This window comes from Hordeum vulgare, chromosome 4H (assembly GCF_904849725.1).
Source record: "Hordeum vulgare subsp. vulgare chromosome 4H, MorexV3_pseudomolecules_assembly, whole genome shotgun sequence".
Lineage (NCBI taxonomy): Eukaryota > Viridiplantae > Streptophyta > Magnoliopsida > Poales > Poaceae > Hordeum > Hordeum vulgare.
This window is the reverse complement of record NC_058521.1, coordinates 587,952,403-587,966,320: the sequence shown is the minus strand read 5'-3', so window position 1 is coordinate 587,966,320 and position 13,918 is coordinate 587,952,403. Positions and strand designations below refer to the sequence as shown.

General features: G+C 44.0%; 1 protein-coding gene and 1 non-coding gene across 3 annotated transcripts; both read left to right on the top strand.

Moving 5' to 3' along the window:
* Positions 1 to 448: 448 nt before the first annotated feature.
* Positions 449 to 6,148, top strand: LOC123449779 (probable serine/threonine-protein kinase PBL21). 2 transcript variants are annotated; one of them, XM_045127107.1, is made up of 5 exons: positions 449 to 1,094; positions 1,223 to 1,392; positions 1,499 to 1,688; positions 5,022 to 5,413; positions 5,507 to 6,148. In XM_045127107.1, the coding sequence occupies exons 1-5, from the start codon at positions 998 to 1,000 to the stop codon at positions 5,813 to 5,815; spliced, it is 1,158 nt and encodes a 385-aa protein (XP_044983042.1). In that variant the 5' UTR covers positions 449 to 997; the 3' UTR covers positions 5,816 to 6,148. The 2 variants fall into 2 exon arrangements, with proteins under 2 accessions (XP_044983042.1, XP_044983041.1); XM_045127106.1 differs by having other exon boundaries at positions 1,481 to 1,688.
* A 1,371-nt stretch (positions 6,149 to 7,519) lies between these two features.
* Positions 7,520 to 7,600, top strand: TRNAL-AAG. The gene has a single exon. It is a non-coding gene; the product is annotated as a tRNA-Leu (tRNA).
* Positions 7,601 to 13,918: the final 6,318 nt, after the last annotated feature.

Genomic DNA, 13,918 nt, shown 5'->3' with positions numbered 1-13,918 from the left:
TGTTTATTAAAGAGACCGCTAAAGATTATTCATATATAGCCATGCCCAATGTCGTCTTTGCTTCATAGCAAAGCAAAAAAAGAAAATCAAACATCATTTACGATTATGGTAATATATTGCCAAAAAAAAATCCACACGGATTAAAGCGACCAAGACGAATACTCGCCGTCGAATACACCGAAAAGGATTTTGCGAAAATACGCGCGTAAGCTTAGCTGAGGGTGACATGCGGGCCCGGCCGGAGCTTCTGAACAAGGGAGAGGGAGAGGAAGGAAAGGACTGGCAAATATCATGGTGGTGGTGTACGAGTAGGGAGCGCAGCGCCGGTCATCAGATCTACCACCGCGCAATCAAGCCAGCACAGTCCACGCCAAGGAAACAGTACGCACGCAGCACCAGTCACGCTCTCTCATCCTCATCTCGCGGGAAACCCAGCCCGCCCAAGAAACAGTCTCTCTCCCTCTCTCTCTCCGTCCGTCCGGACGGGAGCAAGGCCGCGAGACTGGCGGCCGGCTTCCAAACCAGCCGGGATTCGATTTCGGTTTCGGTTCTGGTTCTGGTTCTGGTTCTGGTTTGGTTTCCCGCAGGAGCCAGCGGAGGCGGAGTGCGGATTTCGTTTCGCCACGCTGGTTAATGCTTTCCAGAATTGCTCGCCCGCTGGGGCCGCCGCCGCTCTCCTCCTCCTCATCCCCCCCGCTGCCGATGCCGGCGTTTACTTCTTGCCTCTTTCGCGCGGCCCCACCGCCCCGGCGCGCCGTTGCCTGCTAAGCCCCGCAACCCCTCGCCGCTGCTCGGCCGATCGGTCCGTCAGTCAATCCCGGCCCCAGGATCGGAGTTCCCCCGGGACGGGGCCCATGCCGACGGGTTTGGTCGCGCATTTATAGCCCTCCCTCCCTCCCTCCCTTCCTTTCCCTGCTCGCTCCCAGATTGATCCTCCTCCCTGCCCTCGCGCCGCAAATACCTGACAGGCGCGCGGATTTGGGGGGCGGCGGCCGGGATGGGCTGCTTCGGGTGCTTCGCGCCGGCGGCCCGCCGAGGCGCCGGCGACCTCAAGCCCTCCAAGCTCGCCCACCACTGCACCGACGACGACTCAGGTGCTCTCTTATTGGCTGATTTCCGTCCGTCCGTCCGTCCCCCCCCCCCCCCCCCGTCGCAGCGCAAAGCGCTCTTCTTTGTTTCGATTCTGTCTTAATCCGTGGTGTGCTGTTGGGTCTCGGAGCAGTCGCCGACGCGCAGAGGAAGGTGGCGCCGGACGTGGGGAGCGGCTGCGCCCACAGCTTCACCTTCAAGGATCTGCTGGTGGCCACCGGCTACTTCAACGAGGCCAACTTCATCGGCGAGGGCGGCTTCGGCAAGGTGTACAAGGGCAAGATCTCCAAGACCAACCCGCAGGCGAGCTTCTCTGCCCCACCTCTGCTCCGTTCCGGCGGTCCTGGTTTCCGGTGAAAGACTCGATTGATTCTTCTTTTGGTTCTCACAGGGCGCTTCCGATGCGCAGATGGTGGCGGTGAAGCAGCTGGCCCGGGAGAGCGTGCAGGGGAGGAAGGAGTTCCTGGTGGAGGTGCTCATGCTCACGGTGCTCAGCCACCCCAACCTCGTCAGCCTCGTCGGCTTCTGCGCGCAGGGGGACGAGCGGCTGCTGGTCTACGAGTACATGCCCTTCGGCAGCCTCGAGAGCCACCTCTTTGGTAATACTCCTTACTTCTTCTCAGAATTATTCAGACCTGCTCTCTGTTTTTGGTTCAGTTCATCTCTGCAATGCAGTCAACTAAGCATCCATGTTGGAATGTGTGCGTATGGTAGTTCAGTTTGTGTGGTGAACCTATACCCTACTGGTGCGCGCTCTCGAAAGAAATTCGTGTGGGTTTGGCAAATCAAAGGGGAAAATAAATGTATCGTATCATAGAAGAACCATCTATGGTTCTCCTTTCTCAGGGAAAGAGGTGACTTGGAGGATTGCCTTTTTGGGGTTCACTTTTGGGAACCATCTATGGTTGTGCTGCTGTCTGTTAGCCTATGATAACCTCTGTTAGTGGTGGAATGAGAAGTCCAGTTACTATTACCAAACAAAATAGAATGTCCTACTTTTGTCGAAAAAATAGAAGGTGGTACTCCAACTGTTCGAAGATTCTTCTTGTCCGGTACACCGGTATGAGGATTTATTGGAGTCTCACTTTCTCAGGATCACGGTGGTTTTTTACTTTGAAATATGAAACAGATCGTATTTTGACCGGGTTACTCAGTTCATAAGAAAACAAAAAATATTTAGTTGTCTTTATACCTACCCTTATAAAGATCTGAGTTGGTGGTGGTCCATTCACCCTCATGGCCTCATCAAGATTTCCTATTGAGTTATTAGGACATTACCTGTTGTCATCCATTATGTGGAGGACATAAGGTCCATTCAACTGATGTATACTTCGAGATATATCTTTCTTCATTTTGCACAAAGTTATGGATGTGATCTCACAAACATTTAAACGGCTGATGCAATATGGAAGAAAAAAAACTTCTGTAACAACACATGGACACTTTTGCTAGTGGGAATACCGCATGATAAACATCTGAGTACAAATGTTAATCCTTGAAGTGTTGAAATTTTTACCATGATGTGCATTCAGGTAGTACATGTGGGTCTTCGCACACAAACAAGAAAGTAAGAAATAAAAAAAAGGTCCATTTTCTCTGTTCAATTAAAAACAGGGCACTAGAACCCTGAACATCTTTTATATTAAGAAGAACCGAGCACCCTGCTGACGCTTGGCCTCAAACGCGGGTGGGCGAGCCACGGGCACGCAGACCTGCGCTCCTAGCCAAGCGAGCGAGCTCGGTTCTCTTTCTTTTTGGCTTTTATTATCTGCTTTAATAGGATTCTGAATGCTATCTATTCTTCTATATGTTGAAGTATTAATTTCTACAAAAATCGGGAAGAAACAATAAGGCAGATATTTTATCTGTATTATTTGTTTGGTGGATAAACCAACCTTGAGCACCCTGTTGATGCTGGGCCTCGAACGCGGGTGGGCGAGCCATGGGCACGCAGACCTGCGCTCCTAGCCAAGAGAGCGATGCCCGGTTCTCTTACTTTTTGGCTTTTATTATATACTTTAATAGGATTCAAGATGCTATCTATTCTTCTATATGTTGAAGTATTAGTTTCTACAAAAATCATGAAGAAACAATAAGGCAGATATTTTATCTGTATTAATTGTTTGGTGTATAAACCGACCTTGAGCTCACTGCTGATGCTGGGCTTCGAACGCGGGTGGATGAGCAATGAGCGCGCAGACCCGCGCTCCTAGCCAAGCGAGCGGTGTTCTGTTTTCTCTTTTTTTGTTGCTTTTATTGTCTGCTTTAGTAGAATTCCGGATGCTGTCTATTCTTCTGTATGTCAAAGTATTCATTTCTTCGAAAATCGTGAAGAAACAATAAGTCAGATACTTTCTCGGTATTAACTGTTGGTACATCAACCAACCTTGAGGACCCTGCTGACGCTGGGCCTCGATCACGGATGGGCAAGCCATGCGTATGCAGACCAGGCGTTGGTCCGTTCTCTTTCTTTGTCATTTGTATTGTCTGCTTTAATAGGATTCTATTTTTCTACATCTCGAAGTTTTCATTTCTACAGAAGTCGTGAAGAAATAACAAGGTATAATTTTTTTTTCTGTATTAACTGTTGGTGCATCAACCAACCTTGAGCACCCTGCTGACGCTGGGCCTCGAACGCAGGTCAGTGGGCACCGAGCATGCAGACCTGTCCTAGCCAATCGAGTGGTGCTCGGTTCTCTTTCTATGTCACTTTTATTATCTGGTTTAATAGAATCCAGGATGCTATCTATCTTTTATAGGTTGAAGTTTTCATTTCTGCAAACATCCTGAAGAAACAATAGGGCAGATTTTTTTTGTTGGTATTAATTGTTGGTGCAGCTAGCCAATCGAGCGTTGCTTGGTTCTTTTTCTATGTCGCTTTTAGTTTCTGCTTTAATACAATTCACAGTGCTATCTCTTTTGCATATTGAAGTTTCTATTTCTACAAAAATCATAAATAAACAATAAGGCAGATATTTGCTCTGTATTAATTGTTGGTGAATCAACCAACCTTCCACCTAAAGTTTCTTAGTGCATGGATTCAGGTTTGAATTTTGTGTTTCTTAGTACTTGAATTGCAATCAGGATTTTGTATTTAAAGAAGTCAAAGTTGGGACGAAGATAAGTTAAAAACGGTCAGACGTAGTATAGTATATGTCCTCTGCCATCGCCTTTCTCTTCCTGATTTCTTTTCTTGTAGGGCTGAATACTTTGCAAGCTGTCTGAAACTATGAGGTTGCTATCTCCTCTTTCGAGGGATGGAAGTCAGGGGACAATGTAATAGTTTGTTGTTATCATTTATGGTCAAGTCCATTTACAAACACTATAAGTTAAGTGTTGAGTGCGATATCAATGCCATCCATTTTTTGTAAAGTTAGTAAATTGGTAAGTATTATATTGACTTAATCACTTAGTTGGGTAGTCTGAACCATCCATTTTGTGTATGTTGGAAAACTACAAAATAAACTGGTTTCGGTGTGCAATCCACACAATTTTTTTTGTCATACTCGCTTATGAGTTTCTTACCTGAAAAGCAACCTTTTTTGTGATTAACCATTTTCCTACATGCCAAAATTATTGAGCACATAATGCCTAAGGTTAGCCAAAATTGTCCCCACGGAAATTATTGAAGTTCTGATGTCCCGTGCTTTGTCTCATGTCTGAACATCACATGGTCTGCATAATGATAGCAGTACTAGGTGATGGGCATTATGTGGCTGTCTGAACTTTTCTGCAAAGTTCCTTTATTTTCCTATGCCCGCAATCGCTTTCATGATGTGCTATTACTGTATTGTTGCTCCTCTTTTAATTCTAAAGCAATTTAGTTATTTGTATACTGAAACGAAACATCGCCATTGTCCTTTTAACAAGCTTCTGCTCTACATTGTTCCTGTACACTTCATTTGACTGATAGAAATTTCACCTTTGAACAGATGTGCCTCATGGCAAGCCACCACTGGACTGGAACACGCGAGTGAAGATAGCTGTTGGGGTAGCAGAAGGGCTCTCGTACCTGCACAACGTGGCAGACCCACCGATCATTTACCGCGACATGAAGGCTGCCAATATTCTGCTGGATGAGGACTTCAGTCCAAAGCTTTCCGATTTTGGACTCGCGAAAGTTGGCCCCGTTGGTGACAGGACCCATGTCTCTACCAGGGTCATGGGTACCTATGGATACTGCGCCCCTGATTACGTGGTGAGTGGCAAGCTCACCATGAAATCCGACATCTACAGCTTCGGCGTTCTTCTGTTGGAGCTGATCACTGGGAGAAGGATCTATGATGCTTCGAGGCCTAAACCTGAGCAGAGCTTGCTAACATGGGTAAGCAGTTCTACCCTGTTGTGACCTTCAAATATGTTTCTGTAAAGCTCTGGAGGCTTACTCACACCTTCATTTTATCTATCTTATATGCAGTCAAGACCATTTATGCATGACAAGAGGAAATTCCACCGGCTGGCCGACCCGGCCCTCCGCGGCAGCTACCCGCCGTCAGCGCTCAACCAGCTGGTGGTGATCAGCATCATGTGCCTGCAGGACCAGCCCCACGTCCGGCCGATCATCGCCGACGTTGCCATAGGCCTGAACCATGTCGCCAGCCAGCCTTATGTCTCCTTGGCCTCCCTGGGATCCCCAGCGCACAGCGGCGGCTCGCCGCACTACGCCCGCACGCCGTCCAGACGGCGAGGCAGCGGCAGCAGGAGGGTCTCGCAGCACGCGTCGTAGCCTGCTAGCTAGTTCTCAGCTCGGCCCGATGGGTCGGTAGGTCGTTGAGCAACCTGAAACTGTCGAAATGTCATGGAGTCGCGGCAGAGGGCTGTATGAGAGAAGTGACTGTTGAAAATGGTAGTTGGAGCTGACTCTGTGTGTGTGTGTGTGACTGGTAAAAATGGTTGTCTGTTTTTTTCGTGTTGTTCCTGGGTTCTGGTAGCTTCTCATAAATTGTGTGGTGGTTCTGTACATATGATCAGTCATGCGTATTGGTCCTGGGATGATAGGGGTGTATTATTTTTTGTCAGGTTGTTATTATTAGTGGTATTAAGTTATGTTTGGGGTGCATGTTGGTTGTCAATTTGCTTTTTTGTTTTTTTGCTAAGCTTGTATAAATCAGTCTATTGGTGCTGATTTTGCATAGAACACCTACTTTACGTTAAAAATAACGGGAGTATGGGTTCGTTTAGGTACCTTGATATAATTTCTGACGGTGGATCCTTCTTGTAAGCGCATGTGTGGCAAAGAAAACCAGCCACATTGTAGAAATTTTAGTTAGCTCATTCAAATTTCTGTTCAAAATTTAACATTTTTGGAAAAAATCACAAAAAAGGTATATGCAATAATTACTAACCTTGGAAAATTTCAGCTCAACTGGACAAAATGTTTTGCAGATATATTTACAAATTTATTTGGCCGCTGATGTGCCTGGTTTTTGTTATCGCCATGTGGTGCACTTACAAACAGGGCCCTTTATCGGAATTTTAACGTGGCACTTACAAACAGGGCCTATTTATCGGAATTCAAACGCTCGAACGCATTTACATATGTTTACAGTATGGTATTGAATGATAATGAACATCCGGACACCATGATCCAAACGTTTAGGAACGGTTTAGAGGTATAGCATTGGAGCTGCCCTTACTTGCCAAAATGAAAGTTGAGATCTTTTACTTGGGCATTCGTACCTACGGATGTACCAAAACAAGAGAGCAGACGTTGGTTTTCCGTGTCACACGGTAGGCACATGTCATCTCGAGGGACGGTGAAACATAAACCTTTTCAAAACCATAGGACGTATTGTTTTAATTGTATTTTTGTATTTATTAAAATAATGTTTTGAATAAGTTGGGCCTGGCAATTTTTGTTTTGCTTTTCTTTAAACATTGGTTGGTTTCTTAACTTAGTAAGTAGTACTGTACAATGAAGTATTGGCTGTAAAAACATTTTATATTATGAAATGGTGGGAGTAGTAGACAAATGTGGTACACGTCTGAGATACAGTAAGCATGGAATATATATTTATAAACCCGTGACAAGTGATGCAATTGAAATAATGCTCCCAACTCCATGGATGTCAACTTAGAAAAAAAAAAGCTTCAGGGATGTCGGAGGCTAATGTAGGATCTCAACTAGTAAGATCAATGAGATGGACCACAAAAAATCATACTTAGGCATTCCAAAAAAAAACTGAAATTATTTCACAACATATCAGTGGAGTGGGGTGTGTTTATAACTCTGAAAAAAAATGTTTGAACATGTTTAGTATTCTAAAAAAGTGATCTCATCTAATGTGAGAGCCTATATATACTATATCACCCGTTATATCTTTGTTCATCTTCTCCGGGTTACTACATGGAAATGAACACGTGCAAGTTGTTACTTTATTTCTTTCCACGGTTTTAATAAGAAAGTTATAAAAATAAATGAGGCACAGCTGATCAGATGGCCGAGTTGGTCTAAGGCGCCAGATTAAGGCTCTGGTCCGAAAGGGCGTGGGTTCAAATCCCACTCTGGTCAAATATATGTTTTTTTTCTTCTCTAAAAAGGGTAAACGCATATCATCACCTCTCCTCGTGCATGCATGGAAACTTGCGGCGTATCTTAAGTTCGACAGGAACAGCATAAAACTATCATGTATTCCTTCAGTCTCAAAAATAATGGAGTACTATTACAAGTTTTTTTTTTTGTGGCAAAATTGCCATCTGACATATTTTCCAATATTTAACATGTTTTTCATCAGAGCTACCCTGGGCAGTTGCCTAGGCTCAGCTTGCAATCTCTTTCTTAAAATAATGGCAAGGATGAAGAAAATTCAGCTTTTTCATGGGCAAATCACAAAATAGCTGCCGGTCATTAGGAACCTTCATATGCTGTCCAGGCTATCACATTGAGCTGGCTCCGCCACTGTTCATCAGAGAACAACATCCCTAAATTTGCCATGCTATCATTGCAAAATTAAATTAAAATTTCCATGCCGTTTTACAAAACAAAACTTACATTTTCCATGTGATATATTTTCCATATTTAACATGTTTAAAATCCCTCAATTTGTCATCCTATCATTACAAAATTTCGATATATGTCATGCTTTTACGAACAAAGCAAAATCTGAATTTCTCATGTGGTTAACAATTTTTTTAGTGAACTTGCCCATTTTTTTTATCTTTTTTGTTCATTAAATTTCTAACGGAGCCTTGAAAACTTTGTACTTACATAAATGTCAGATTTGGAAATGACCACCGGATATGTATATTTATTGTATGATGTTTTTTTATAGCCATGGGGCAATTTCTTGTTATATATCATGGCAATTTTTTTGCTACTTCCCCACTTACATTTTTGTGTATGTTTCTTTTCTTTTCTAAAACTAATAGTGTTATACATCAAGGCAAAACAAAAAAAGGGTTGGTACTTTTATAGTGCTCAAACATGTGCCTTTTAGCACATTTTTTGACACACAGTTCCTTAGGGCCCGATTCATTAAAAATGTCAAATAGAATTATCTTGTTAATTAACGAAAATCGAAGCTAAAACAGTTACAACACATAAACAAGAAAAGGGCATCCCCCAACCTGACTACCCACAAGATCCACATACAGCGCCCAAGAAAGGACACCGTCAAGGTTGTCTACAATGGCATCGTCATCACTTCTTCTCGAGCAAGCAACTTCGTCTTTTTCACGAACGACCCATCATAACCTCCCCGAACGAACGACACACGGGAATCAAGTCGACCTATGCCAAACAGTCGACCAAACATGCTGAGGACTAAGCAGCTCTTCCTTCGGTCACATATTCGTAAAGAAAGAAACACACCTTGCACCAACATAGGAACACTACAACTCCGACTTCACACTCAAGTTCCCGTCAAACGGTCAATGAAGAAGGACTAGCTGTGACTCTTCACTTTTTTTTGTTTTTGGCATGTGTCATTTTGATTAGCCGCAAGTTTGACGAGGGGTGTGCTGGGAGGTTTCACACGATGGAAGAAATTTTTTGCGCTAGGGAATGCAAATTCGTTCGCATGGATATCCGAGTAAAGCTATACATGCACACATAATTACCCCGGGATTTACGGAGTGCTTGAACTTGGCACGTTATGATTGGGCGTTAGTTGGAGGGAACTGGTCCATCATGAGCTATGTGTGTCTGTCCTAGATTTTACGGGGGTGTGCTTCGTCCGTTTGTTTGATGCCATGATTTTTTCAGTTTCGATGCATGCATGCATGCATGCACGAGTGACGCAAGTGAACGCGGTTTATGTCTGATTTTTGTATGTTCGGGTTGTTTTGATGATGTAGGGTGGAAGTTTAGATGATATCTTCTTCATACTTGGAGATGGTGAGGAAAGAGATCAAGAAGAACACAAGGGGAAAACTCTAAAAAACATCACACATCCACTAGATTAAAAACCACACAAGATTCACAAGGTACATGAAAAACAAAGGGAAATCAAAGGTACACTATAAAGTTCATCCAAATCTCTAGGAGATATGGGCCTTAAATCCAAGATGGATCTTCCCTCGTAAGGTGCCTTGACATCCTCTAAGGATCTTATCCGGTGGAGTCCTCAGTCTCCATGAGAAGGTAGAGGAAGGAGCAAAGATCAACTATTGAACTATCACTTTGCTAACCTTGGAATGGAGGAGGAGGAGGTCTATTTATAGGTCCAAGGCATGAAGGGTAAGTAGGGGCGAAATGGGGATACAAGGGCAAAGCCCAACAGATGCACGCATGAAGGGTAAGTAAGTGGAGCCTGTGCGCACGATGTTCAAACACTGTGCCTCCATGTTTGGTTTTAATAATTGATGACAATCCCTATGGACTAATGGTTTCCTTGAGTTATAGTCGAAGGATTTGTCCATATGCATTTCTTGAAGTCCATTTGTTGGTTTCAACGAGTCTATGTGATGACCAAGGTGGTATTCAAGGATTTATCCAAAGATTGGTCATGTGGGAGTTGAGCTTATTGCAAGCATGCCTTGAAGAAGAAGATTGTGTGAACATTCGTGTTTACCTTCAAGACACCATCTTCATGGAAGTGAACATATGGTACAAGTTTGATCAAGACTAAGTCAAAGTGTCAATCAAGTTGATCAACACATAAAGCATACATGATGTACCGAGAGGGATCAAGTGATCACATGGTATGGTAAGTATTGTTCATTATGTTTTGTGTACTAACTCATGGTCTACGTAAGAGTTATGTGTGAGGTTATGTATGTTTCCATGGGCTTGCGCCAAGATGAAGATCTCATACAACCCATGGAGGATGAGGTCAAGTGGTAATCATCATCAAGTTTGCGGTGTGCAAGTTCAAGTAGAGCATCACGAAGAGATCATGCTTGAAGCTTGCCGTCCATTGTGGTGATAATTGAAAGTGCGTTATATCGACTAGAGGGGGGGGGTGAATAGGAGATTTTTAGAATTTCATCACTGAGGAAATTCCTGTTGAGGAAATTCCTCACTGATGACTAACTTACAGCGGAAACAGTTAAGGATCAGTCGTGCAATCGTTCACAACAGCAGTATTGCAGAGTGAAGATTATGAAAACAGATTGCACAGTAAGCAGGCACGCAGAATACAGATGATGTTTAACTCAAGTGAAGAATTTGGGGTTGAGGAAATTCAGAGAAAGTCTTCAGCAAATTCTTCAAACAGTCACAGTGAATGTCATCAACACATAATACAGAGAATGTAAAGAGTTGAGGAATTAGAACCCGATTCTTGGTGAAGACTGTTGTTGATGACCCAGTTCCAACTGCTGTGACAGTTGTACATCTGGTTTGGAGCGGCTTGGTATTGAAACCAAAGGACACCCAGTCCCGGGACACACAGTCCCTACCGTACTCTCCTTGAGCTAAGGACACACAGTCCTCGCCCAACACTCGTGGTAAGTCTTCAGGGCAGACTTCCAAACCCTCACAAACGCGGTCACCCGGCGATCCACAATTGACTGCTGGATTGCTCTAGACCATGACGCCTAACCGTCTGGAGGATGCACAGTCCTCAAAGGTAAAAGGCTTCAGTCCCACACAGGAACAACTTCTTCAGTGATGCTCAATCACTAGGTTTGGTTTGTGGTTTCGGTGGGTGGTGTATTTCTTCACTGATGATTTACTCTCGAAAGCTCTGAGGAATTTGGGTTGCTCTTATGACAAGTGTCAGTTTCTAACAGAGCAGCCAACCAGCTAGTGGTTGTGGGGGGTGGCTATTTATAGCCTGGGAGCATCCCGACATGATTTGACATTAATGCCCTTAAATAATATGACCGTTGGAGTGGATAAGACCAGTGACTTGGCGTGGCTATCGAAACGGTCGGGACCCTCAACTGTGAGAGTCCTCATGTCACTCATATTCCTCACTTGAGGCTTTTGGTAGGATTTGGCTTGGGTTGAGCATCATGAGGAAATTCATTCCATAGCGTTACTTTGACCCCCTTTAACAGTACGGTGTTCCTATTCATCAAATGCGAAGAAAGTAAAACAGAAAACATAAATCTTCATGCTTCAATTTCTTCAGAACGATTTTCTTCAGGAACCACCGATCTTCTCAATATCAATATCTTCATGAGGAATATCAATTTCATCGCAAATTCTTCGCGATTCATTTCTTCAGCTTCAGACCAATTTCTTCAACTGAAGACATATATTTTTAGGGGTCGATATTCTTCAAATATCTCAAACTCCTCAATGACTTATAGATCCTGTGTACACTTATAAACACATTAGATACTTAACCTATAAGTCTTCAAACCACCAAAATCACTAAGGGGCACTAGATGCACTTACAATCTCCCCCTTTTTGGTGGTTGATGACAATTAGGTTAAGTCTTCAACAGGGAATAAAAATGTGAAGTGTAAATACTTAATTTGAGGAATTTGAAGACAAGATTCACAGAGACTCCCCCTGAAGATGTGCATACCTTGAGGATTTTGCTTTTATAGCATATGCACATTGATGATTTATATCATGGAGATCTCCCCCTGAATCTTGTAAATCATGCATACATATAACATATCATATGAAGAAAATGAAGATGCATGATGGCTAATGGTATCTGACGAATTCCAGCATGCGTGCATTAAAACTTGAGGAATAAGCATGCGAAGAAAAACGTTCAAAAAGCGTGAGAGTACCATCGGGCTTAAGTTACAACTCATTACATAAAAACTTCAGAAGAGCCAAGAGTTTGTAACGTAAATATAGTTCATAAGCCCCAAAAATAACTCCCGTTTGAAAACTAACTCTCAAGTTTCTCCCCCTTTGTCATCAAGTGACAAAAAGGGACAAACTGAGGCCTAACGCCCGTGAAGACTTCAGTTCTTGGCGGTTGATGAAGATCCTTGGCGCTTCTTGGGTGTAGTCTTCTTCCTTGGGCCTGTTGCGGTGTCGAGTTGTTCCTCATCAGATTCGGCGGTGCGGAAGGACGAGAAGGAGCTGCCTTCAAGATCTGGCACTGGAATGGGCCTGAACTTCTTCTTGGGAGGCCACGACCAGTCAAAGTCCTGCTCAAAGTTCAATTCTTTAAGCTCAGTCTGGGTCTTCAGATGGGCAAGGGTAGCCCAGGTGCGATCAAAAACCTCATGCAGATATGATGATTAAGCTTCACACTGTTCTGTGTCTCAGTGAGGGTTTTCACAATGGCACCAAACTGGCGTTTGACCCATTTGTGGTTGTGATCCACCTTCTGATGAAGACTGAGAAGAAGCTCTCTGGTGTTTAGAACGCGAGGAGGAACTGGGCTTGGTGGACGAGTCTCAGTATCGTCCCATGAGGAATATGCATCTGGCTCCTTAAATTGACCATCAAGAGGCCTGCTTCCTTCATCAATTACATACTTTCCTTTTCCCTCAATGGGCTCGAAAGTCTTCTTGTTGACCCGGATAGGAGGCATATAACCAACATGGTTCTGGAAATTTGCGTGAAAGTTGATGCCTGTCCTTGTCCTGAGGAATCTCATGATCCATGGTGCATAAATTGTGTGATCATATGGGCACATTGCATTGTCAGCCAAAGTCCTCAAGAATAAATCATGGATATTCATGGGGATACCGTGAATGATGTTGAAGAGGATATTCTTCATGAGACCGACGACATCTTCGTCATCATCATGGCCTTTAATTGGCGCTAGCACACTGCAGAGAATGCGGTAGACAGACCGGGGTGTGTACTTGAGCTCATGGACGCGGAATGTGGTTCTTGAGGGTTTTCCTGCAGCCAAAGGCTTCATGAGGACTCCATCATTCCATTTGGCAGCTCACGCTCACCATAAAGCTTCACTGCCCCTTCTGAAGGAATTGGTACGGGCAGTTCTCTGAGGAGTTCAGACGCTGGAGCCTTGTAGTGAGTATTTTGGGTCATCCAGTCGAACACCCAAGTGTTGATGTCATCAGCATTGCCCGAGATGTGCATAGTCGAATAGAACTGAAGAATTAGCTCACTATTCCAATCTGATATGTCGGAGCACATAGGGAGCAAACCTGCATCATGTAGTACACTGAGGACTGGTTCCATGCAGGGAATCTCTTCAAGTTCATCATGAGGAATGTGCCTGTGCTGGAATATCTTGTTGCGGCCACAGAGCACAGAAGCATAGTAGTTCATCTGAGTCCTTGTCCAAAACTTCAGATGCCTCATTTGAGGCTTGTCATAAGGATTCTCTCTGATGAAATACATGCGTTCCTCAAATAAATTCTCTTTCTGAAACTTTGGCCGCTTTGAGAATGGCAGGCGCTGAACTGGATTGAGATTGTGCTGAGGAATGGGAGGGGAAACAACCATGGCAGTCTCTGGGTTGAGCACAATGAATTCATTGTCAGGGGCGGGAACAT